Source organism: Gymnodraco acuticeps, unplaced genomic scaffold (assembly GCF_902827175.1).
Source record: "Gymnodraco acuticeps unplaced genomic scaffold, fGymAcu1.1, whole genome shotgun sequence".
NCBI classification, from domain to species: domain Eukaryota; kingdom Metazoa; phylum Chordata; class Actinopteri; order Perciformes; family Bathydraconidae; genus Gymnodraco; species Gymnodraco acuticeps.
Window position 1 is genome coordinate 254,469 of NW_022991461.1, and position 27,411 is coordinate 281,879.

Consider the following 27,411-nt stretch of genomic DNA (forward strand, 5'->3'; position numbering starts at 1 on the left):
CTTCCCCAAAAGCTCGATTGCTATTCTGTCTTTTGTACATTATTGGAAAAGGTGGTTTTATCCAGAACCCCGTACACTTGATTAAAATCTCCAGCAATAACAGTATGCCCATCAGCTATGCTCCCCATTACTTTATTTATGTTATGAAAGAAACCTGGATCTTCCACATTTGGGGCATAAATGTTACACAAATTCACTTTTATTCCGTTAATTTTGGCTTCCAAACAAATCCTTCTTCCATCCTCGACCTTTTGCTCATTAATAATAACGAAATTCAACTTCTTATGCACCAATATAGCCACTCCACGCTTTTTACTATTATATGAACTATGGTATATTTGACCCACCCAGTCCCTTTTCAATTTAGCAGCCTCTGAATCGATCAAGTGAGTCTCTTGTAAAAAGGCTATATGTGCTTGTTGTGATTTGAGGTATGATAAACATTTCTTCCTCTTTATTGGATTTTGTAGCCCCTTTACATTCCAGGATACTATTCTTAAACCACTAGCCATCTGAACAGGTAACGTTTATATGCCTCAGATTGAGATGAAAGCTGCCATGGAGAGAGGAAGACAGTGAGTAATGAAAAACAAAAAAAGGTGCCGCTTAGCTGCTTATAAGATTGGCTGCAAAGTTTTCCAGGTCGGATGCGTAAGACTTTCAAAGGAGGTATAATTTAATTTTGGTTTAGTATTGATAAGTACATTTGAGTCAAAGATTGCTGCAACTCCACCTCCTCGGCCCATGCCTCGGGCAATATGAGTATTGATATGGCTGGGTGGAGTGGCCTCATTTATGCTGACATATTCTTCATGTCTCAACCAAGTATATGATTCCAAACTGATAAAGCACTTCCATTTGAGCAACAAACCGGAACCTTTTTGGTCGTCATTGAGTCAATGAAAACACTTCTACAGGTTTCAGCTGAAAAAAAAAGAATGGCAGACTAAGGAAGTCTTAGGAACAGACAGTCTGACAGACAGACGGTGTGATGGACCCACTGACGGTTCTGGACCATGACTTCATTTTTCAGTTTAAGAGAAAGAGTTTGATTTATAATGAGACCCTCCAAATCTTCAGGTCTTGCTTTAGACGCCATTAGACACGTTTCCTGTTGTTGCCGGCAGTCGGCCTGATGAGAGACACTAACACCCTGCATTATTGAACCTTTCCTGAAGGTCCCTAGCTTTATGGAAGGGAAATACTAACAGGCTGAACTGGTCATTGTTTTATGGGCACATGCAGTCAGGAGAGCAGAGTCCTCTTCGTAAATACTAACCCTATATACATACACAAGTTTTTGTACTTATTATTGTTATTTCTTGTGTGTTTTACAATATAAAAAGACCCAAAGAGAAACAAATGTCAAGGCAAGACTAGGCAAACACAATGAGGGCTGCTGTTGGGCCAGACGACTTCTGCTAAGGCTTCTTTCAGTGTAGCATCAACCACTACAAGGTCAGCCAAGAGACATATTATACCCACTGGACAGCTCATGGGAGCCGAAGCCCTTCTCGCTGATCTGGTGACAGCTCTGCTTACAATTGGAGTTTTGTTTGAAAATCGCATATCAATATACCACCGGAGGCAGGGAACACAAAGTGCATCAGGTTTACTTGTTTTAATAAAGTAGCATCATCCAAACAAAACATTAAAGTAGTACATAATGTAAAATGTGTCCAGTGTGTGAATCTCAGGTACTGTGAGTGCTGTGAAGGAAAGGCGGAGTAGGAGCAACGAAAGAGAAACCCAGAGGACAGTTTTGAGATGATGTCCTGTTCTACTGAGGCACAGTGCAGGAACAAACTGCGGCCAGAATAGAGCTTCATTTACAAAAAGGTGAGAGTTTATGGTGCAGTTAGAAAGGAACGCTGTGTTCTGACTAGTGTCGTCTACAACCTGCCAGCACCAACTCATTTCAACTGGTCCTGTAACAATGGCCCTGCCCATAAAGTAGCACATAGGGATAGTCAAATAAAAGACAAAGACAAAGAAATGATGTATTTCAGCAGCCGGAGTCAGACAACCACATCTTGGAGTGAATTCCAGTCATTCCACAGTGTTTAGCTGATTTGCTAAAAACATTTAAGCTTGCCGTTTTCTCTTGTTGCGATCTGTGACTGCAGGGCTGTTCGGGTCTGCTGTGGGATCACACATCTTTTAGTTCTGAACTTATTATGGGTTCATAAGTATGTGAACAGCTGGAAACTCAGCCCCCCCCCACTCCTCACCCCTACGTTCCCCTGATTTCAGTGTTCGCCGGCCCCCTGCTCTGAACACTGGCCATCTGTCACCGTGTATTCCCCTCGGCCCACCTCCACACAGAGCTGCGATTCTGCAGCACAACAGCTACCTTCTTCTCCTCATGCTGCTCTCCAAGCGGCCCAGCTCCTCGTAGGACCGGTAGAAGACCTCCAGTTCGCGGCAGCCCCAGCCCCTCCAGACCACACAGGCGACCAACTCCATGTTTTCCTTCTGAAAGCCAACAGACAACTGTGTCCTTTGGCCACCTTTAGCTGCCCTGCCATCAGAGTCCTGAGAGAGAGAGAGAGGAGAGGAGAGAGAGAGAGAGAGAGAGAGAGGAGAGAGAGAGAGAGAGAGAGAGATGAGAGTATCGAGAGAGACAGAGAGAGAGAGACGAGAGAGAGAGAGAGACGATGAGAGAGAGAGAGAGAGAAGAGAGATGAAGAGAGAGATAGCATATGGTGGAGTTGAGGGAACACAAGAACGGACATCAATCTAACGAGGGAGAGAGAGAGGGATGGAAGCTAAATGGTGGCGGGCACATCCCTGTGCTGTATTTAACCTTTCCTAGAAGCTAGTTTCCTGGAAATGCACTGAGGATGCTGATCTCTGCTCTGCTCTTAAATCCAAACCTTCCTCCTGGGTATCAAAGAACAAAGCAACCTACTTTTAAACTGTTTAATTTATGAAGGCTGACACACAAAGTATTAGGGAGGAAGAGGAGCTTCAGGCGACCTGTGTCCTTCAGAGCAACCTGGAATGATCTGCCCCCATTGTTCTCATGTTTGGGGGGATCATTATCCTCTGAGACCCCTGATCCCAGCACCAGGCCTGCAGGCATGCCCTCCCCCCCATGTGTCCCCTATGTTACAGGTGCACCATGGAGTACCTGCTTATTAAGGGCCCTGTTTTGGGTGGCCCATTTATTGCCTGTTGCTAAAAGGCAGGCCCCTTTGTGTAAGTGCACACAGGAGTCTGTTCTGCAGGAGCAGCTGCTGGCTTCTTTACAGACATAATTAGAGACTCAGCTGGGCTCCATAAGTACATGATGAGGGCTGTCGCTCAGCTTCAGTCAGGCTGCATCACTAAATTCATGTTTAGCTCTTTGGCTGGCGGTCAAAGGTTACAAGCTGGAAGGGGCTTCCTGCAGGTGGAAGACAAACCCCATTCAGAGCTCATTAATGTGAGAAATAATATATTTATATACCAATTGATGCTTATTTACGAATAAACACAGGAAATCTAAGTTTATTTAATATTGATTATATTAAAGCACACACATGCTGGCTTTCCTTTCCTTTAACACCTACGTCTTAAGTCATCCACATTTAGCACATAAATGCGTCTCAGTTCGAGTTATTTAATATTAAACTATTTCGTTCTTTTTCAAATGAGTTGGACAAATGATGGAATGTTCAAACATACTTACATAAATCAATCACAATCATTTCATCAACTTTTATCATAGATTGCATTTTAGATTTTGTGGTGTATTAAGGAGACGGACACATCTTTACTCCACGTTGAACACCACCTTCAGACTGCGCATGCACGCTACAACAGGTTAACCTATTAAGCCCCGAGCCTGTTTTTCAGGTCTCAGGCTCGAAAATGACATTCCCAGAACAAATGACCATATCTTCCCTTCTAAAAGGGGCAAATTAATAATCTTTCTTCTCAAAGTAATGATAAACCTGTGAGTTGGATGTAGAGAAGTCAGAATCAATTTAGATGTTTTTATTTGATAGTAAATTCAGATTGAACATAGTAAAATAAATGTAAATTATAGTTTCCGTCCATTTTGTTTTACTTATCGTGAAAACTACTCTTGAATGATGGGTTAGTAGACTAAAAGCTTTAGGAATCCAAACTATAACATATAATAAGTACCCTGTATCAAGATTGATGCAAAACAAGTAACATTTGACCTTTTAGAGAGATTTATCATTTAGATGTATTTGCCTAACCTCTTGAACCCATTGGTCGATTTGGGTGATTGACACCTTTTTGTAACCGTTAGAGCCAATATAATTGAGGGGATGTTCCTAAATCCATCTAAACCAGGGGTCACCAACCTTTTTTAGGATGAGGGCTACTTTAAAAAAATAAAACAAGTCGGGGGCTACTTTTACTCCTCTTTTTTTTGTTTTTTGCAGTGTATATATTTATCACATTTTAACATTAGTATATGCTGACCTTTAACCTTTGTGTGCTGTTTGGGTCTGTGGGACCCGTTTTCAGTGTTTACTAAAAGAAAATGTATGCAATTTAATTATTTTAACCTGCTTTATTGGGGGGTGGGCCTCACATCCTCTAGGGGGGCCTCACATCCTCTAGGGGGGTCCTCACATCTTCTAGGGGGGTCCTCACCTCCTCTAGGGGGGTCTGGGGGCATGCACCCCCGGGAAGATGTTTTTTAAAATGTTGAAGTGAAATGCATCAATCTGGTGCACTTTGAGCACAAAATGAATGTATGGATACAGCTCTCAACTCTCAGATGAAAGGGAGATGTATACTTTTCAATACTCCAATCATCTTTAGAATATCATCACAACCAATAACACATCGTTTAAACTTGTTTATTCTTATCTTATGTTACCTAGTAGTTAGCATTCTTTCTTTTTATTTATGCATATTTTACTAATCATTCCCCTTTAAACTGTTTTTTGTACTGTCCTAGTACACATTGGAATGATTTCTTACTTTATCTATATTACATAGATAAAAGTGTGCTCTCTCGCTCTCTCTCTCTCCCTCCCTCGCTCGCTCTCTCTCTCTCCCTCTGTATCGCTCGCTCACAGAGACTGTGTGCTCCTCCGTGGCGAGGACAGCTTGCGTTAAAAAATAATAAACATATTTGTAAAGTGGGGGGACACAAACGCGATTTCGAAAAGTGCGGGGGACATGTCTCCCCCCTGTCCCCAGTGGAGATTACGCCATGCGTGTGTGTGCGTCAAGTGCAATAAACATATATGCAAGTTACAACACACAGTAAAACTCTGCCCCTCATGTGCTGTATAGGCTGCATGATAGGCTGTTCAATGGGGCTGATGTGTTGTGTAGATTCTGCCAGAAGGAAGATCAGCGGGGAGGTGCCACATTGCTTTTCTTCCCGACTGCAACGCTGGTCCCGCAAATCAAGCAAGAACGTGATTGGTCGATATTCATTGTGGGGTGGGGGAGGAGGGGCGTTAGATATAGAGTTGTAGTAAGTAGATAGAGTTCGCTATGATTTATGTGTCGTTTATGCATAGGGTAGATTCTTTTAATTACATTTCCTTTTTTGTTTTGTGTATTTTATACATTTTGGATTTGCTTGGCGAGATATTTTTAGAACATGACCAGCGGGCAACTCACGTTGCCCCTGCGGGCGACTGAGTGCCCGCGGGCACCGTGTTGGCTACCCCTGTGCTAAACATTACCATTGGTAAGTTAGAATGATGCGCACGTAGCTTGCCCAAAACCGGAAGCTCCGTTACACTCTATATGAAAAATACGGTTATTGTCATGAATGTAATGATGGATTATCGGTAATCAATTCAAAGTGACACAGAGACATTAGATTAACCTTCAGCAGCTTTTATATGCGTTTTAATGCCCTGAACACAACTTTTGATCAGAAAACAGCAAAGGTAAGACGTATTTGCCGTCCTGGGAGAGGGATCCCTCCTCTGTTGCTCTCCCTGAGGTTTCTCCCATTTTTCCCTTTAAACTGTGGGTTTTCTCCAGAAGTTTTTCCTTGTACGATGTGAGGGTCTAAGGACAGAGGGTGTCGTATTGTCATACTGATATTCTGTACAAAATGTGAAGTCCACTGAGACAAATGTAACATTTGTGATATTGGGCTATATAAATAAACATTGATTGATTGATTGAACATGGCCCAGGTACTCTATGTAAGCTTTGCCAAACTCACATTTGGAGCGTTTCACTCGTAGTCCATTTTCTTGAAGGCGTTGCAGGACCTTCTGCAAGTTGCGGAGATGTTATTCCTCCGAGCGTCCCATAAGGAGCATGTCATCAAGAAAAACTACGACTGGTAAGTCTTTCATCAGGTTTTCCATAATCCGTTGGAAGATGGAGGGTGCAGAGCTAATGCCAAATGGAAGGCTGTTATACACAAACAGTGTGTTAATGGTGGTGTACTTCTTAGACTCTTCATCTAGCAAAACCTGCTGGTAAGCTACAGCTAAATCTATCCTAGAGAAAACCTTGCCTCCACTAAGTGTTGCTAACAGCTCCTCTAAACGTGGTAAGGGGTAAGTCTCTGTCTCAACTGCCTGATTTGCTGACACCTTATAATCTCCACATAGGCGAAGTCTCTTTTCTGCACTGGCAATATGGGAGCTGCCCATAACTTAACTGGAGATATTATGTTAGCTTCTTCTAACCTCCTGAGCTCTTTCTCTACTCTGTCTTTCATAGTGAATGGAAGGAGTCTGTGTTTACAAAACGTTGGAGTTACATCTGGTTTCACTATGATTGAGGCTTTGACATCTTTAAGACGTCTTTGAACACTTCTGCATATTTTTCTAGCACTTCAATAAGTGACAGACACTTGTTTTCATTCAGATTATTAATCTGCTGCCAGTTTCACCTGAGTAGCCAATTTCTGCCATGGTGTTGATCCATATTCCTTAACTATTAACAATGGCAAATCCACTGTCTTACCCTCATAGACCACCTTTGTTGTGATGTGACCAAGTACAGGGATCTGACCTCCATTATAAGCTTTAAGGTTGAATTTAGCTTTCTGCGGTGACAGATGTAAGACATTCTCTTTGTATGTCCTCTGTGACATAACACTGCTAGCAGCCCCAGTGTATACTTCCATCTCTAAAGTAACATCAGCTACTAGAAAGGTTTCTTTATACAGGTCATCATCTTCACTTGTGACAGTCAGAATACTAAACACCCCAAACTCTGTTTCTTCTTCAGCTTCGATATACTTAGTGTGCTTACTTTGCAGTTATGGCATTTAGTCTCTTTGAAATGGCACTCACTTGCATTGTGTTTTTTAGTTTGCACATGAAGCAGTTCTTGTTTCCTTGTTTAATCACTGCCGCTCTGCCGCTGTCATTCTCCATTCCTCTCAACTGACGTACGTCCCTGTCGGTCGTCTCCATGTTGAGCGAAATCTCAAAAGCCTTGGCGAAAGTGAGATCATTTTCTGACATTAGTCTCCTCTGGCATGCTTCGTTCCGTACTTCACTGACGAACCGATCCCGCAGTGATGAGTCAAGATTCACGCCAAACTCACAGTTAGGTGCGCATTGCTTTAACTCTGCTACTTAAGGTGCTACCGGTTGGATGGCTTTCTGGTTGCACCGGTAGAAACGGAACCTTTCCGTCACCAATAAAGGCTTTGGCTCAAAATGTCTCTTTAGAATATCCACAATCTGGTCGAACGTTTTATCCTTTGGCTTATCAGGCTGCACCAGGTATCTTAAAAGACCATACGTAGATGCGCTCGTTACACTTAGCAACGTGGCTACGTGCTTTTCTTCGCTAATATCATTAGCCTCATAGAACTGGTCGAGCCTTTCAATGTACGCCGACCATTGCTCATTTTACGGCCTAAACTCGTCAATTCTTCCAAACAGGGGCATTGTACTCACTAGTACCGACACCGGGTGCCTCTCCTTCCCCGCACGGAAACGTTAGTTTTATCCTCGTCACCAGTTTTCTGTGGTGTATTAAGGAGACGGATACCGCTATGTCGCTCACATCTTTACTCCACGTTGAACTCCACCTTCAGACTGCTCATGCATGCTACAACAGCTTAACCAGGACTGTGTTCAATGAGGTCCATAAAGCACCAGTTTGCATTGTAACATGATAAACATTATGTGGTCAATATGCCACAGATTTATTTCAGACATGTGTCTGTATGTGTACACTTTAACTGATATCTGTGCTGCCTTCAAAGTTCACTTTCGCTGAGACGTGAACTTTAACAGGCCGAGTGCAAAAACATATTGTTCTGTATATTGTTCTTAAATGTCTTTTATCTTATTTTGTAAAGCACTTTGGGTTGCCCTGTGCGGAAAGGTGCTCTATAAATAAACTTGCCTTGCCTTGCCTATTGACTATTTCCCTCAACTCAACGATTGCTCAGCGAGCACACAGCAACATGTGATCCCAGCAGCAGTTTGACATGCATTACATAAACAGCTTGCTGTTTCTTTTCAGTGATGAAGCTGCAGCAGACTCTGAGGATCACATGCTGTCTCCATTCACACAGCAGGGGCGGTTCTAGGGGGGGGGGGGCAGTGCCCCCCTAACACTGACCTCTGACCCCCCCTAACAATGAAACGTTTTTTTTTTGTTTTTTTTTTAAAATGTATATTTTCTGGTACTCGGTTTGCCAAAAACCGCAGGATTTTGTTGCTGTAATGTGAGATTGTGCAGACACCCTTATGTAAAGTAGAGATGTAACTGTTCATTGCTTTTATTTCTATATAAATATGGTGTTAGTGCAAACATTGCACGATAACCTAAGCTGAAGCTAACAGTAATAACTATAAGATCTATCTGAAATAAATAAGTGTACTGAAACAAATACCAAGAACTGTATTGCATTGTTTTCTTATGCGCAATTACTTCATACTGTCTAGTTCTCTTTTTCGTCCTGCATTTATTGTGCTCCCCTCAGAAAATAACTGGCCCCTCAGTGGCCCCCCCCATTCAAATTGGTCTAGAACCGCCACTGTCACACAGGAAGTGTCTTTCTATTCTACTTCATGCCTTCTGACTTTAGGGCAGGGTTTTATTTTCTACTGAAATTAGCTTTAGTTCCACGCTGTACCACCAAATAAATAGAACATTTTTTTGTTAACAAAGTCCCAACTGTTTGAACATGTGCAAACCCAGCATGATTGCACTTGGTTTACTATAATGTCTAAAAAGGAAGAAAATTAGGTTGCATCTGAGTTATTCTGTGCGTATGACTCCACTCCGGAGGGATCCAAACAATATGATTTGTCTCCTCCTCCCCAAAATAACCCAAATCTGACTCGGTGTGAAATGTCTTTTTTTGCTGTTCTGTCGGCATTTCCTGCAGTCAGTCTAAATGAATATTAATACTGGGCGTTTCTTTGACTATTTATAGGCAAATATGGGCGTTACGTGAAGCCCGCAAAAGCTGCGCCGCATTTCGAGTTGATTGTGATTTATAAAGGGAAACCGGCGTAGGAAGTGCGTACGCAGTGTTTTATAAATCGGAATATTTGTGTGCGTATTTACTTGCTTGAAACCCTGACATCTTGGTGCCAGGATAACAACCTCCATCTCAATGTCAGCAAAACCAAGGAGCTGATTGTGGATTACAGGAAGCAGCAGGGAGAGGGACACGCCCCCATCGCCATCAATGGGACTACGGTGGAGAGAGTCAGCAGCTTCAGGTTCCTCTGTGTCCACATCACTGAGGACCTGACATGGACTCATCACTGAGGACATGGACTCTTCACTGAGGATCTGACATGGACTCTTCACACCACCACCATCACCAAGAAAGCTTGACAGCGGCTCTTCTTCCTCCGAAGGCTGAGGAGGTTCAACATGGACTCCAGGATACTCTGCAACTTCTACAGGTGCACCATAGAGAGCATCCTGACCTTCTACAGGTGCACCATAGAGAGCATCCTGACCTTCTACAGGTGCACCATAGAGAGGATCCTGACCTTCTACAGGTGCACCATAGAGAGTATCCTGACCTTCTACAGGTGCACCATAGAGAGGATCCTGACCTTCTACAGGTGCACCATAGAGAGGATCCTGACCTTCTACAGGTGCACCATAGAGAGTATCCTGACCTTCTACAGGTGCACCATAGAGAGGATCCTGACCTTCTACAGGTGCACCATAGAGAGGATCCTGACCTCCTACAGGTGCACCATAGAGAGGATCCTGACCTTCTACAGGTGCACCATAGAGAGGATCCTGACCTCCTACAGGTGCACCATAGAGAGGATCCTGACCTTCTACAGGTGCACCATAGAGAGCATCCTGACCTTCTACAGGTGCACCATAGAGAGGATCCTGACCTCCTACAGGTGCACCATAGAGAGGATCCTGACCTCCTACAGGTGCACCATAGAGAGGATCCTGACCTTCTATAGGTGCACCATAGAGAGTATCCTGACCTTCTACAGGTGCACCATAGAGAGGATCCTGACCTGCTGCATCACGGTCTGGTACGGCAGTGGAACCACCCTCAACATTAAAGGTCCCATGTCATGCTTTTCCGGTTATTACCCGTCCCCTTGTGTGTTAAGAAGCTTTTTCTGCATGTAAACGGTCTGCAGAGTCACAAACCCTCAAAGTACACCCTGTAGCGAGTAAAACTCTAACACAGAAAATACCTCCACAAAACGCCTCGTTGGAGATTTCTCATTTTCCATTGTTTACTTCCTGGGTACTGTGACGTGGGGATACCCAGAGGCCACACCCTCTGCCAGCCTTTCACGAAACAAAGCTTCCCAAACGTTTCAGCAATTCATGCCAGATATGTACAGCGTAGGGCACTGAAGAACGTTGCTGTTCCTACTTTGTTTGGACCAGCGGGAGATTCGGGTACACAACCTGTAAGTATGCATTGTTGTTTGTGTATTTATGATTGTAACGGAGGTGATCTCTGGGGCCATAGATCTCGGCCTCCGTTACAAATTGTGTAGCTTTGTTGGTGGCGAAATGTATGTAGTGTGTGCATCCGTCTGTGTTTTAGGTCGTCTTTCTCTGTTTGCTAGTTTTATGTTGAAAAGTGTTCCCCTTTCCCCATGTCTGTTGCTGTTGATTGTGTGCACCTGGTGCCCTGTGTTGTCTCCTCCCCCCCACTTGCGTCTAATTGCTGATTAGTGTGTGTGTGTATTTAGGCTCTGTTTCCCTGTCTGTTTTGAGGCTGGTAGTGTGTGTGTGAGATCCTTGTGGTGGCTGGTGACTGTTCACGTGGGCAGCAGATTGAGGCTGTGTCATATATTTATGATTTAATAAATGCCCACACTGGGTTATATTTGGACGTTCTGCCTCTGCCTCCTTGCTTGGTCGGACCGCTCAATTGTCGGCTTCATAATGATGTTTAAAACAAACAAGATATCTACCACGACTGTTTAAATGGGTAAACGTTTTTCGGGCTGCTACATTGGGATCGCGGAGAAATGCTCTCCGCAGACCCATTCTCACAGCGTTATAAACCTTCTTCTTACTCAATATCAAGCCACACTTATTGTTTTTACTTCGGCTGTGAGTGTTTGTGTGTGCTCAGGATGAGTTTCGCTTGTTCTCGCTGTATCGCCGACACTGAAGCCTGTCTGCTCCTCGCAGCAGCTGCGAGCAACAACGAGCCTCTCAATGTCGCGACCAATCAGAGCACAGTGGGCTCACAGGGAGGGGGGGGGGGGGGGCTCGAACAAGCCGTTTAGGACAGAGAGTGAATACACATACTATACAGAGATGCTGTATGAGAAACCAATGTGAGTTTGGAACATTGAACAATGTAAATCTATTCTAGTAGACCTCAACAATGGAATTATGATCAGTAGAAATGGCCATGACATGGGACCTTTAAGACTCTACAGAAGGTGGTGTAAACTGCACAGCACATCACCAGGACGGAGCTGCCATTCATGGAGGACCTCTACTCCCAGCGGCTCAGGAAGAAAGCCCACAGGATTATCAAAGACCCTCATCACTTCGGCAAACTGCTGCCGTCTGGCAGGCGGTAACGCAGCATCAGGAAAAAAAAAAACACTAGACTCAGGGCCATAAGACCAATAACAGTAATGATAATGAGTGTCTTGTAATTGCACTGTTGAGGAACCTGTGACCTACGTTTTTAATGAATTGCATAACTACACCTGTGACAATAAATCTTTGAATGTTGCAAAGTCAGATTGAATTGCAACACGACTTCTCCAACTGTACTCTTCTCCACAGTGACCTTGCCTACAGTGATCAGCTGTGGTTCAGCAGCATGTACTGACCGCTGCAGTGATGTGCTTGTCCTCTAGCCTTTAGCCTACTATTTCCTGCTTAAAGCTGGTAATTCACTGTCAGACTAATAGTGTCACCTGATTCATAGGTCCCCATAAATGTACAATATCTGATGACATTTCTCTCGTATTACATCAATGACATTAACATAGTCACTGAAGTCAGACTGTATAAACAATAACAAGATTCAAGGCCAACAATCAAAATCATACTCATCTTAAAAATGCATTACAGATCATTTAAAACTCCATAAAAGAGCAATCTTTTCCCACTTCTTTTCACTCCTTTCTGTTCTTTGGTTTAGCGCCTGGCTGACATGCTCACACATCACTCACAGATATATTGTTTGTTTTTGGTACATTTATTTCCATGTTATCGTTTACTTTTCTTCACTGTCCGTTCTCTTCTTTAAACGCAAATTAAAGTATCTTACCGGACGATGTTGAAACAGTTTCGTCACATAAAATGAAAAAACGTAACTTCTCTGCAGTGCAGCGGTCAAAAAACCGTGTGGCTTCACAACCAAGAAAGAACACAGAGTATAATCAGCAGGACTCTTTTAACCAGCTGAGGCAATCGCAGCGCCAATCAGCCGCTCCGCCCAACCGCGTGTGCTGATCACTATCAACTGACACCAATCAATTACCTACTCCATTACATAATTAAACGATTAAATAAACAAAAATAATAAATCAACATGTTGGCTCCTACACTCCATGTCGCAAAACATTAACCTGGCAGACGTATGGTGTAATTATTATTCACTAATTGCTTTGACTCTGCAGCTCTTTAATAATTACTTATATCATTTGTGTGCATCTGTACTGTCCTGTTTTTCACTCTCACTGTTGCTACTTTAAACTCCTGAATTTCCCCATGGGGATTAATAAAGGTCCATCTTCTCTTATTTTAGTTCTTAGAGATTAACTAGTGATATTCTAGTGTTACACCAATGTGTTGAAGGCGTGGACTTTGAGGGCCCGACAAACTAGGACATTAACATTTTGATCGCCTGACCTCTCGTTCAAATTCATCTGTTGGTATGATATTAGATTATCTGGAGTAATGTGTGCTGAACAGTGTGATGAAAGAGGGATAAAGGCATGTAGCCTTAATGTGAAAAATGATTGCTGGTAGATAGCTACAGAAGTTGTGTCATCATTTATTTGGAGCGGATTTCAGCTGGCCACAGTTTAAAGGCAAACACCGTGCGTTTCTACAGGCTGTATAAGTAATAGACAGGTAATATCACAATTAATATCGCAATCAGGCACTGGCTTCTAAACGGGCCATGGAACCATGAACAGGAAATGATCTTACCCCAGAGAAGAACGTCCGGGGGGGCTAAGGACAGCAGTGACCCGCCCTCTCAGCTCATCACCATGAGACTGCAGTTCAATGACCATTACATCACCTCCACGCCTACACACACACACACACACACACACACACACACACACACACACACACACACACACACACACACACACACACACACACACACACACACACACACACACACACACACACACACACACACACACACACACACACACACACACACACACACACACACACACACACACACACACACACACACAACAGCATAAACATCTGTGATACACAAGTTAAGAAGTAGCATAAGTCATTTATGTTTCAATGATGTATTCCAGTCACAGTTTGTGATGCTGCTGTGACCATACATTTACAATTTGAATTATTTTAGTATTGGTGTGGTTACCTAGCCCCGAGTTCTAATGGTGCAGAACTGAAAGTGAAGGAAAGGCCCTAAATATACGTACATATTTACAGAACATACAATAATATCAACATTGTGTGTTAGATTTTGTGTGTAAATTTTTGTATGTATAATATGTAATTTTGCAGGACGTACTGTATAGTTACATAAAAGGTATGTATTCTGGGACTTGTTTAGCAAGTTTTGATTTTGGGAATGTTGAAGACCCATCATATTCACTCCACCAGCTAATGTCTATGTGCTGTGTTGACTGGCTTTTCCGTACCTGGGGATCCACAGAGTTCGGCTCACTTCCAGCAGGGTGAAGGCCTGCAGCCGGGGCTCTGAGGGCCTCACGCTCTCTGCAGAGTCCTGCTGCTGTTCCTGGACCTGCTGCTGGTCCTGCTGCTGGTCCTGCTGCCGGTCCTGCTGCCGGTCCTGATGAGTGGATTGGAGGGGATTGTAGTCGGTCAGTGAATCCTGCTGCTGGAGGATCTGAGTGCCGGCCTCCTCACTGTACATCAGTGTCACTTCTCCATCAGTCCTTTTCAGCATATTTTCTTTGGCCGTGGCTTTGAATTCAGTGGTTGTCACCGTGGTAACCGCTGCAGGACGCTGCACAGAGAAGACGTCTCGAAGAGGATGGCTGTCTCCGCAGCTGAAACCAGAATAGGGTCTCAAACACAGCCACTCACATCTCACATGAAACTTTGATGCTTCCCCCGGGCAGGAACAGCTCCCTTGCTGCTGTTATACACCAGGAGCTACAGCTACAGGTAACAACACACAGGCTGTTCTTTAAACATTATCAACAAACAATGTGTCTTCATGTCACATAGAAACAAAACCGGCGTCTTCATTATCCTAACCTAAATATCTCTGTGTGACAGTGAAAATATGTAAAAATCGACTGGCTTTATCAAAACAATGAGAAATTACGTGTTAACAAATGAGCATTATAGTTGCTGTAGGAAGTTTGTGTACAAAATACGTGTAATAAAAATGTTGATTGTGGAAACAAAGTAGTCAATACACTTGGAAAAGTTATGTAGATATTGTATTCTCATATCCAGGGGTTACATTGGAATTTCATATGTGGGGGGGCTCGGTGTGGCTGTGCAGGGGAGCATCACATAATTCGACCTCAAGAGCTATATATAAAACGCCCTTAACTAGACTTCCGGTGAGCCTTTCCAGATGGTGGCATAGATAGAAAACTCTCCCAGTCAATTTGAGTTTAAAACCCCTTAAAAACACGATATTTTTTAATACAAGACACCAAAAGGATGAGTGGGGTTAAAGGCAAGAAACCACTGGGGAAAACAAAAAAACTACGACGAGGGAAAAGACAAGAAAAACGCGGAAACGGATGCGGGTAGTGAGGAGGAAGACATTTCCACGGCCGAAGCTATCCAAGACTTGGGCAGGGATATAAGCAACACACTCTCACTCCCTAAATGTCCAGGAGCGACGCTTGGTCAGGGTGACCGTGGCGTGCAGTTGGGACATGCCGAGGTTCCTTCAGCTTCATAAACGGATGCAAAGAGCTTTCAACTGATTGCAATGTATTCCCATCAACGGCGGTATTTGACGCTCATGGAAGCACCGCACCCATTTATGTCGGCAGCTCTTAAAGGCAATGTGAGCGTCCATTCCCATTGGATAACGGAGAATTATACACCCGGAAGTAAGTATTCTCCTTACTGTCGATTGATTTGACAGTGATATCTCCACTACTCATCAACTCAAAAACACCAGATTACCTTTGTTAATTAAACGACATTGATAGGTTTAAATTGTGTACAATGCTTTTGTGTTTTTCCCCTTCAATTCTGAGAAACAACTTGTTTTCTCTGAAATGTGGAGCGCCAAAGAGACTACACTACCCACAATCCCCAGCTATTGTTGTGACCAGTGGCGAGCCGTGACTTTTATACCTAGGCCCTCTGACCCCCCCCCCCCCCTTCCCTCGAGTTATTACGTCACAGCGTATACTTCAGCGGAATATCAAAACAATGGCCCGGGGTGCAAAACGCATCAATGAAAGCGACCCTCTACCACACAAAACAACACCTGTAAATAACCCTATTTGTGTTCTTTGAAATTGAAAAGGATATTGCATTGTGTTTGTTACTTTCGTTGCAGTTGTATGTCTTAAGTGTAATTTGGCATGCTTTTATTTTGAAGGCGAGTTAACGCTGTTGACAGGAAGTTGTTGTTTCTATGGAAACAAGAAAAGTTTCACAGCGGGCGGAACTTGTCATAAAGTCCGCGATAATAACACTAAAGATGATAACACCCATTTAGAGGGAAGATATGATTGGTCAATTGTACTGTCATTTGACATTACTCTCTCGTTCAGTTACTATAGCGGGGCCCTCTGTGAATTCATAGCTGGACCGCAGAGACGAGCTTCTTTCATTTAACCCTTCACATTCCAACAGAAACTGAATAGGCAGATTCGAAGGATTTATTTCTTTGGAAATGTTATTTTAAATACAATTAAATCAAGTTATGTTGGTAAAACTAATGAAAAATATAACAAAAAAAAAATATTAAAAAAAATATTTAAAAAAAAATATATATTTTTAATGTTTTTAAATATTATTTTTGTAGAATATCTTAGGCCCTCGGCCTAGAGGGCCCTGACGGCTCGCCACTGGTTGTGACTACGCCTGTCCGCTTTGCGACAAACCCTGTGATTAATCTTCAAGCTCTGGGATTGGATGTTGGAGTGGCAGTGCGCCAAGGTTACGCCGAGCGTCAAGCTCTTTGAAATGGAACGAAACCACGGCAGACTATTCGAAACTGGACTCGAACGCCCCCCCAGAACTACACATGCTGGCTATAGAGTGGCGAAGTCACGCCCATCTACTTCCGTCCCATGGGACCTTATTTCTGAAAAATAATGTATTGAAGTCAATGGAGAGAGAAAACGTATCTTTCGAACCCGTTTGAATTGTGCCATGAATTACACATATGATGTTTGTCAATCTTAAAAAATTATTTCCATGTCAAAAAGTCACAGTTTGTCGTAAAACTGTTGAAATATAAGACTATGAGAAATACGTAACATTGACCTTCTACTTTCCCCCTATGAAAGTATGTAGGCCTACTCTTAATATTTTTTTCATCAAATAACATTATTCAACAAAAATAACATTATTCAACCAAAATAATTCAATAACGTGCTTTAACCACTAGGCGGTGCACACAAGGTACACACAGCATACTAATAATAACTTTGTATTATTAGTGTAGGACACTTATGTATGTATAACATCTGAAGATTATACAAGATTTATTCATGTTTTTACATAATTGTACAGGATATTGCTATACTATTTCTCATGTTTTACTTCTACACATTAATATCTGATTTGTAAAACATCACAGACAGAAAGGTATATCCGTCATTTAATGGTAAGCTATTGAAATTGTGATTCCATAGATGTGTCTCCCATCACCCAAATCCCCTGACTATTCTCTCAACTTAGTATGTACATTGTTATATTCAAAGAAAATCAGTAATATCTTTAAAAACGTGCATTGCGGCTAAAACATCCAATGAAGGGTGGAATTGACACATCTTCAGAAACATAATTTGCTTCAGATATAACTCATAGCAAATAAAGTATAAAAATATAAGTAATAAAAAGATAAAACACTGGCATGTAATTTACGTTAGAATAAATAGAATGGTTTTGAATAATAGATGAGAGTAAAATTTACGTCACTTTACAGCCCTGCCCACTTTTGGGGAAACCAACGCTGTCATTTGAACGGCGGTCAAGCCTGAAGCCACAGAGATCTTCTTTTACTGTCCTTTCTTCTTAGAGGAAGTACAGAAACACGTAACTCTGGATTTGTTTTAATGTTTGAGGTGCAATAAACGACACCACAGCTTTTTGGCATGTTAAAACTATTATTTTCTGCCTTGCTCATGAGAGTAACAGCTGGCGAAATTACAGCCTCGCCTAGTGATTTTAATTCAACCATATATCGAGCCCGATTCTCGATTTCAAATGTGTGCTCTAAAATGATATTTATAAATGACTATTATCATTATTATAAGCAAGACAATACATGGCAAAGATATGTAGAAAATAAACGTATTTAAGATACGTTCATAATAAACATTACATTACATTACATTACATTGCATTTAGCTGACGCTTTTGTCCAAAGCGACTTACAATAAGTACATTCGACCAGGAAGACACAACCTTGAAGAAAACAGAATCATATAAGTATATCAGGTTTCATAGAGCCAAACATTTCAAGTGCTACTCAACTGGCTTTAGGTAATCCAGTCCTTTATTGGTATAAAAGTGCTTCGTTAATCGTTCTAACGCTCGAAGTGGAGTCGAAAGAGATGAGTTTTCAGTTTGCGCCGGAAGATGTGCAAGCTATCTGCCGTATTTAAACGTGGGAGAAAATCCGTTTCTAGCTAAACGTAATTGAGAATGCGGTTTAGTTCTGTGGGAACGTAATTTTTAGGGGACAGGGTTGGACTTTTTTTGTATGAATTTATGTTTCATCCAATCACAGAGCTTGTTGACTTATCACGAGGTTTGTCAAAGCGGACAGGCGTCGTCACAACAATAGCTGGGGATTGTGGGTAGTGTAGTCTCTTTGGCGCTCCACATTTCAGAGAAAACAAGTTGTTTCTCAGAATTGAAGGGGAAAAACACAAAAGCATTGTACACAATTTAAACCTATCAATGTTGTTTAATTAACAATGGTAATCTGGTGTTTTTGAGTTGAGTAGTGGAGATAGATCACTGTCAAATCAATCGACAGTAAGGAGAATACTTACTTCCGGGTGTACAATTCTCCGTTATCCAATGGGAATGGACGCTCACATTGCCTTTAAGAGCTGCCGACATAAACGGATGCGGTGCTTCCCTGAGTGTCAATTAACGCCGCCGATGGGAATACATTGCAATCAGTTGAAAGCTCTTTGCGTCCATTTATGAAGCTGAATGAGCCTCGGCGCGTCCCAACTGCACGCCACGGGGTCCCTGACCAAGCGTCGCCCCCGGACGTTTAGGGAGTGAGAGTTTGTTGATATAAGAGACTTAAAAACTGCGCTAAAACAGGAACTAACAGACTTTAAGAACAAGACATGAAACAGGAATTCAACCTTTTCAAGACGGAGATGAATACAAAATTACAAAGGGTCGTTGGTGATGTCCGCAATGTTAGCACGAGGCTAACTGAAGCAGAGCAACGGGTGGAGGGAACGGAGACCATGGCCACGGACCTGAGAGACGCTCTGCTCTTTTCTCTTAAACAACAGAGGCTGCTTCAAGCAAAGGTTACGGACCTAGAAGGAAGATCTACGGTATTAAGGAAGGCACAGAAGGAAGCTCTATGCTAACGTATATTGACTCATTTCTCAAGACACAGCTCAGACCCGGCGTCATGGGCGGGCCCCATGGGGCCGGGCCCGCCCATCCAGGATTTGGGCCCGCTGTTTTAATCAGGGCTGAATACAACATTTTAATTGTTTTATTATTATCTTCAGTGGCGGCACCAAGGTATACTGGGGTAGGCTACAGCCATACCAAGAAATGGCTTAGCCCCACCATGAAAAATGATTTTAAAGTAAGCAAAATAAAGTCCGCCAACTCGCGCAGAGTAAATTGCACAGACAGCAGTAAATACCGAAGACAAGAAACGGTTTGAAAACTTTTGTCACGTAGTGATCATCTTCTCAATAGAACATCTTTGATAATGTCTTCTGGCCAATCAGAATCACGATAACGACGTGGTGTTGTTGCAGGAAGTCCCGACGGAGAATACTTTTGCTGTAGTACATCTCTATATACATCGATACAACATTACGTGTTGATAGAAATCAACACATAATGAAATAAGACCCCAAGGTTTGATGATTGATAGGTGTGTGGGCTGTCTTTCATTTTGACACACAGAACAATGGGGGCTATCCACCCTTATCCACAATGTAAAGTCATTCACAGCCTCTTCCCTCTTCTCTCTGTGAGGGGCAGCAGGTTCAGCTTTCAGAAAAAAGTAACAAAAAACCTAAAATGGCATTCATTTTTTTAAATATGTCGTGTAGTAATAGATTTATTTATTTTTCTTCTCAAGAGAGTACCAGAATGTGTATTTTATGTTAGTATTTCAAAAAATCTCCTGCAGGGGTTGGGTTTTCAGCATGTCAACTCTTTCACCTGTGGGGAAATTGCAGGATTGGCTCCAGGTCGCCCTTTTGATTTACTACAAGACAAATGTGCCTTTTTATCTCATACAGTTCAATTTGGATTGAGACAGGGAAATAATCTAAACCTCACGCATGGCGTTTCACTGTCAAGGGGAGCGTGTATGTAATTACATTGCAAATACTGACTTGAGCCCCACCACTGTATGGGTTAGCCCTACCATAGATTACCCAACAAAAATACTCTGGATACTCTGGATTATGCACATTATACACTGATTATGTTTATTGTTGTTATTTGTAGGGCTTTGTCCTAATATTTATCTTTGTTTTAAACTATGTTGAAAGATTAGTTTAATAGCATTTTTTTTATTTTGCTATGAAATTCTGAATGAAATTCTGAATGAAAGGCTGCGCACGAGACTGGTTTTTCGCTGGGTTGAGTCGTGTGGGTTTTTGAGTGAGATGCGGCACAGCAGCCTGTCAGTTTACTCTTGCTAGGTTAGTTTGGCTATTATCATTTATATTTATCTGCAACAATGGATATCAAGAAGTGGTTCATGAAAGGAATATGGCAACTCAGCGCCAGATGCAGTCACATTAGAGAAGACATCAGTTACGTTACCAACGAGCTAGCAAGCCAGCCAGGGACAAGGGAGGCTGGCAATCAATTATATTTTTAAGAGAAATTGACTCTCAGGCCGGCTCTCTCACAAACTCCTGCTCTGTGCGCAAGCAGACCTGTACATGCTCTCTGCCTCGCTCAATCTCTCTCTCTCTCCCTTTCTCTCCATCGCTCAACCTTACTCCACCTCTCCACCCTGTGTGCGCTCAAGTTTGCCTGCGCGCTTGCCCAAGTTGGCACAGCGTTACAAATGTGCCACAAAACCAACCAATGAATGTAGCCTATAATAAGACCGTCAACAGCCTTATGGCAACCTAACCCTCCCCCCCTCCCCTTGACAAATCTCGAGATTTCCCGGGAAATGTAAGTTTCGGGGTGGGACCGCCCTGGTAAATCAAATGCCCGCCCAGAGACGTATGTCTGCCGCCGGGTCTGACACAGCTGGCCCTCGACAGCAACACCGATCTACAAATTCAGCGGGCTCATCGGTCACTCGGCCCTAAGCCTCAAGACGAAACCGTCTCAAGATCAATCCTGGTTAATTTCCAAAGATATGACAATAAAGACAAGTTACTCAAAGCAGCCTGGTCTAAGAAGATTGTTTGTAAGGGAAAACTTGTTGCGTTTGCACACGACCTTCCTACCGAAATAAATAATAAAGTTAAGGAATATAAAAACATAAAGAAGATTCTTAAAGAGAAACAAATACGTTTGCAGTCGCCATACCCAGCGAAAATCAGGATCCATTGGGAAAACGGACCCCGTCTCCACACTACCGCAACAGAAGCAGCGGAGGATATGAGGACAAGAGGCTTCTCTGTGGACCTGCCGCGGCCGACGAGTCCGGACTGGGAGCAGAAACTCGCTCAAGGAGACCATTGGAGCAGAGCGGACCGGGGTCGCACCGAACGAGTCAGAGAGAAGCTTAAAGATTTCCACCGACAGAAGGACTGAACACTGTTAATGCGCAAATCTCGAGGTATACGGAGCAGAAATAGGAAGCTTTTTCTCCCATGAAAGTACCTGCTCTCTAGCAAGGACGGAAAAGGGGGTAAAAAGGTTCTGATTAACTCATTTCTAGTTCCGGATTGTTTTGGTGTGAACGCAACATTTCGGAACTATATCGGAACTAAAGTGGGAAAAGTACCCCAAACAGCGACCGTCTGTTAAACGTTATCGATTCAAACAGGAACGTTTTATTAATATTTAGTTTCGAGCTCTCGTCTTTAGTAAAAACAAAACTAGTCGAAGTGGAGATGCTCCCAGGGGAAGCTGATCCACCTTCAGGTGCTGGGACAGCTCGGTCTCTCTGCAGCTGTGTGAGCCGCGGTCTGTGTGAACGTTGCTCCACAGTTTAATGCAGGGCCGTAGCTGCGTTTTTAACGGGCCTAAGATGATATTTAAAATGATTCACTTTTAATGAATGTACTGCTTGTTTCATTGCTTGATAAGCTTGTGGACATAGTGTAGGTTTGTTTCTACAAGTACAGTTTTAGGGACACAAAAGTTAGGGGGGCAGCTGGGGGGGCAAGGCTCTACAGTGGGGGGCATCTGCCGCCCTTTGCCCCCCTGTAGATCCGCCCCTGCATTAACAGTACTGTCAATATAAAAATGAATCTTCAGCAGAGCAATCCTCACCTGTAGTGGGCACAGAGCTGGTAGGAGGTGGCGTGGTAGAGCAGCAGCGTGTTGGCGTGGTCGTCCAGTGTCCACACCGCCTCCTCTCCCCATAGGCTGAAGCTAGTTGTCATGGATACAATGGAGGACGGCGGGCTGTAGGGATCGAGCCTTCGAACAGCCTGAAGACTCAGACAGTCAATGACCAGCACGCCTGGACCATTGGAGAGCCATAACTGAGGGACAACGGACAGGGACAGTGTTGGAGACGGAGAGATCCTCAGGAGAGAGTGTTTATTTTGAAGCCAACTTTTAGTGACTTCTCAGAAGTTCCCTGCACCCACCTGGGATCCCCTACTGACCAGCACCATGCTGCTGACTGGGTAGGGCCTCTGCCTGGGGTCTGAGTCCTTCAGGGCGAACAGCGTCCTGTTGAGGGTGTGTGAGCACAGGTAGGTCTCCCCCTCCAGAGGGAGGTCCTCCAGCAGGCTGTACACTGCCACCAGGCCGTCAGACATCCCCGCAAACACTCTGGCCAGACTCTGAACAGACCAGGACGTTCACATTTTAATAATCATCACGTTTTACAGGCTGTGCAGCTCTTTGGACTATTCATGACGCGCTGTAGAACCAAACTGTGGCAGTGTTAGCCTGAAGATAATTTGACGTTATCTGGTAATATGAACATTTATAAGCGGCTTATTTCTATAACATGAAAGATGTGCACGTCACACGCCCATTTCATTATTTGTGTGCGTGCGTGCATGCATGCGTGTGACCTGTTCTTGGGCTGGAACAGGGAGCAGGCAGGTGATGATGGCTGGACAGGAAAAGTGTTTCTGGGGCTGGCTGAGCGGACACATATCCTTCAGACTGTAGATGAAAATCTCCTGCTCCTGTTACACAATAATAAACATACTTTCAAGACTTTAAGATGTTCAAATGAATATCTATCTTTGTGTTCAAAATACAGCTGGTTGGACTAGCTTAGCATAAAGTCTTAAGCTGGGAGATACAGCTGCCTGTAAGCAAGTTTAGAAATCTACTACCCACACTTACGGAGCGTCCACACAGCAGCGTGCGTTGACGCTTGGAGGTGGGCGTATCTGAAGCTTGGGGATTTTTTGCGAGCAACGCGACCAACAACCAATCACATGAATCTCCCGCCCCCGACATACAAAGCAATAGCAATGTTAAAACGAAGTAAACTGGATATAAAATCCCCATACAGGCGAAAACCTACCAGTTTCATCCACTGTCTCTGCCACCTCCCTCCATGCCTCGCTCCTCCGGTTTGTATCCCGGTAGATGAACAGAGACTGATCATACAGCACCGGGTGATTCACTACCGCTATAATGAATTTTCCCTCCATTTTTTGGAATATGAGGAAATGACCTGCGTAGTCTCTCCCAGCATACACGCGGTTTGATTGGCTAGCGCTTGTACTGGCAGATTTGCATAAACGGGATTTCATTGGCTGACGCCTCCGTCGAGGCGTCAAAAGTTGAACATTGCTCAACTTTTGAAGCCAGCAACGCTCCACGTCGCTTCCCAAAATGCAGTTCGGCTAAAAGTGACGTCACCCCATTCAAAGTGAATGGGCAGAAGCGTTGGAAGCTTCAACGCACGCCGCTGTGTGGACGGGCCGTTATGGTTCACAAATATTCGCTGCACTGACACATTCATGACCCGCATGGTTGAAAGCATTTTAATCTATGTTGTAAATGATTGAGAGAACACGATGACTCTTTGATCGCAAACACTAAAAAGCATTAGGGCCTCTTTCGTTAAAAACCATTCACAAGAAAACAAACTCTCAAAAGATGTTTGACTTAAGCACCAGGCGGAGCACTCTGGTTCCAGAGTGTCTCACCCCCAAAACACACCAGGAGCGTCTGCGTCGCGTTACGGCCGCGCCGCGGCGGTCGTAAGGATCGCGGCCACTCTAGTCAATGGGTGCTATGACACCACACGCGCCGTGTTACGGCTCAGACGCGTCCCAGAAGCGGCTCGGCGCAGCGCTTCTCTAAAATTAGGATGAATCCTATTTTTGCCACGGCGCAGCCGTAAGGTAAACTCCTCCCCCCATCCCCACGTAGTCTTTCAAGTAGGAGAATACATGCCAGCGTTCTCCTCCGGTTTACAGGCACTGTAAATGATATATATATAGAATAATTATGATGATGAATGCATATTTTTTTACCACTAAAATACAGCAACACATCTTTGATTCATGTCGTTTATAACTGGAATATTACAATTATTATTAACTGTGTCTGTAGTCTACAACACAACAAAATAGGAAATAACAACAATAAACACGATTTAAACAGACACAAACATAAACCATTTAACTACGTATAGCCTACTTACTTGTAGAAGTACAAATGTCTAGGAAATATTCCAAAATCAACAACAACTGCGAGGCTGCACACACGACGCTCCGCTTCCGCAACGTTTTGAAACGCGTCTGGTGTGTGTTGACGCAGGAGGAGGTCGCAGCGTGGCGCAGCCGCAACGTAACGCGGCGCAGACGCTCCTGGTGTGTTTTGGGGGTCAGTGTTACAGATCCTGAGAAGCCATGTCATTGTGGTTCATCCAAACATTGAGAGAGAGTCCCCCCCCCAGGAGCATGGCGAGGTCACTAGTACTGTGAAATATAAAGAGAAATAAAGCAGAAAAAGGTGGTGTGTACCTCAGTGGCCATCCATAGAATGTTACCCATCTTCATCTGACAGCTGACCCTGCTGCCTGCACAGCTCATCCTCTTCACTTCCATCTGCCCCTTCTCCACATTCACCACACTGTAGCTCCTGCACAACACACACAGCAATACACAGAGTTGGTGTGTAAATGCCCCTGCCAACCTGAGCAGTGATCAGATCAGAAAATAACGATCTTGTGAGTTAGTTTCGTGTGTGCAGGGTTTAAAGAAAAAACTGCGTAAAAACCGAAGCGCAGCTATAACGTGAGTGGACAATCAATCAAATTGTATTTATATAGCCCAATACCAAAATTACACTTACAAGGGGGGCTTAGTGTTTGAAGCATACCCACAAGCTATTAACACTATCCAGCAACATTCGGCTGCAGAGTTTGTAAAAGACTTTGTTCATTTTGGTTACTTCACAGTACTTTTTTAGGTAAATGTATTGTACACATGAAATGTATTCAACCAGACTGTGTGAAAACAGTTTTGGCTTAAAAAGAAAATTAAAACGTGACAAAAACAAGTCAAAGAGAATAGAAAAAAATCAAGCCGGCAGAAGCTGGATTTCCATTATATATGACTATAGCCTACTGTAGGCTACAGCTTTCAATGTGTTTATGAAATATATAAGCCCATGTTGTCTGTGCTGCATTTAATATCACATTAAGAATATGGATAAATCCGGCTTAGCAACTTATAACTAAATTATCTATTTTTCTATGGATGCATATGATTTTTGAACATGTGTTTTGGGTGTTTGTGTTTAGGCATTCTGTGAATAAAAGGGGCTTCATAAATTACGATTATTCATTTGTCTACTTTCTCTTTCTGACATCGTTAGGTGACAAAATCCCACATTCTTTTGTTACAAGATGTTGCATTTTAAAAAGGATATGGATAATACATAACAGTTGTTATGTACTGTATGCGCACAGCATTGAAGGAAGAAGTTATCCGACTAAAGGTCTGAAACACACCTGCTGTCCTTGTCTCCATCCCAGAACACAGCGCTGTGTCCCTGCAGCGGTGAGAGGAAGAGCTGCGAGTGGCTGCAGGTCAGCAGGAGGTACCGGAGGCAGGGGAAGCTGGGCTCCTGCATCCGCTTCACACACTGCAGGGCCACCGGCCTCTATATATATATATATACATATATACATATACACACACAAACACACACACACACACACACACACACACACACACACACACACACACACACACACACACACACACACACACACACACACACACACACACACACACACACACACACACACACACACACACACACACACACACACACACACACACACACACACACACACACACACACGTGAGCGTTAACTGGGAGCGTGTACCATTTAAAGAGAACATGATACCCCATAAGAGTCCACCTGCAAAAATGACAGGTTTTGTTTTAACCTCTGACCCTTACCCTGGGTCTGTGTGAGGGTGGAATAGACTTTCTTATTATGTTGGTAATATCCATTTCATAAAGAGCAGAGCAACGGGAAAACAAGTGAGTTTTTGATAAATCAATTCAAAATCAATAATAAATCAATACAAATAAAGAAGCTGGGAGACGCACCTTCTCAGGCTTGGTGTCCCAGCACTCAGTCAGCAGGCTGTGGAGGCAGCAGAACTGGACCTCCTCTGGGCTGCCCAGCAGCGGCCGGATGCCTTTGGAGAGCTTCTTTGCGATCTGAAGCTGGTGGTGTCCCAGCAGTGGCCTCTGCCCAGACAGCAGCTCATACAGCACCATACCATAGGAGAACATGTCCACCTGTGTGCAGTGATGAGAAGAGACAAAACAGACACATCAAGGTCAGGATCAGAGTTAGGTTCCTGAAACGAAAAACAATCCTCACTGACCCATGGGTTTCTGTTCTGTGTGAGTTTTGGGGGTAATACTATCGTATTGAATTGGGGAAAACAAAAACACCATATAAAAAAATTGGGATATGGAAAAATAAAAGGGAGGCAAATATGAACTCTGCACTAAGGAAAACAAAAACATGTTATGCGAATAAACTTGTCCCAAACAATTCCAAGGCAATATGGAGGATCCTGAGATTATATTCATAGTATATTTTATTAACTGTAGAAATTCAAAATGTAATAATGATTTGCTATTTTTGACAGATACACAGGCCAACAGGTGAGTCACAGCCCGTCCACACGGCGGCATGCGTTGAAGCTTCAATGCTTCTGCCCGTTCACTTAAAATGGGGTGACGTCGCTTTGCTCGCGTTGCTCGCTTCAAAAGTTGAGCAATGTTCAACTCTCCCAGTTGACTTTG

At 43.4% G+C, this 27,411-nt stretch overlaps 1 protein-coding gene across 1 annotated transcript in view; it reads right to left on the minus strand.

The window, feature by feature from the left end:
• Positions 1-1,606: 1,606 nt before the first annotated feature.
• Positions 1,607-27,411, minus strand: part of lrrk1 (leucine-rich repeat kinase 1) — a 138,157-nt gene continuing 112,352 nt past the window's right edge. The window contains 11 exon segments of the mRNA XM_034196605.1: positions 1,607-2,484; positions 2,486-2,500; positions 6,608-6,638; positions 13,555-13,656; positions 14,259-14,630; positions 22,423-22,637; positions 22,746-22,943; positions 23,181-23,297; positions 25,098-25,215; positions 26,090-26,241; positions 26,701-26,895. Of these exon segments, the coding sequence (XP_034052496.1) occupies positions 2,350-2,484; positions 2,486-2,500; positions 6,608-6,638; positions 13,555-13,656; positions 14,259-14,630; positions 22,423-22,637; positions 22,746-22,943; positions 23,181-23,297; positions 25,098-25,215; positions 26,090-26,241; positions 26,701-26,895 (1,650 nt within the window). The 3' untranslated portion in view covers positions 1,607-2,349.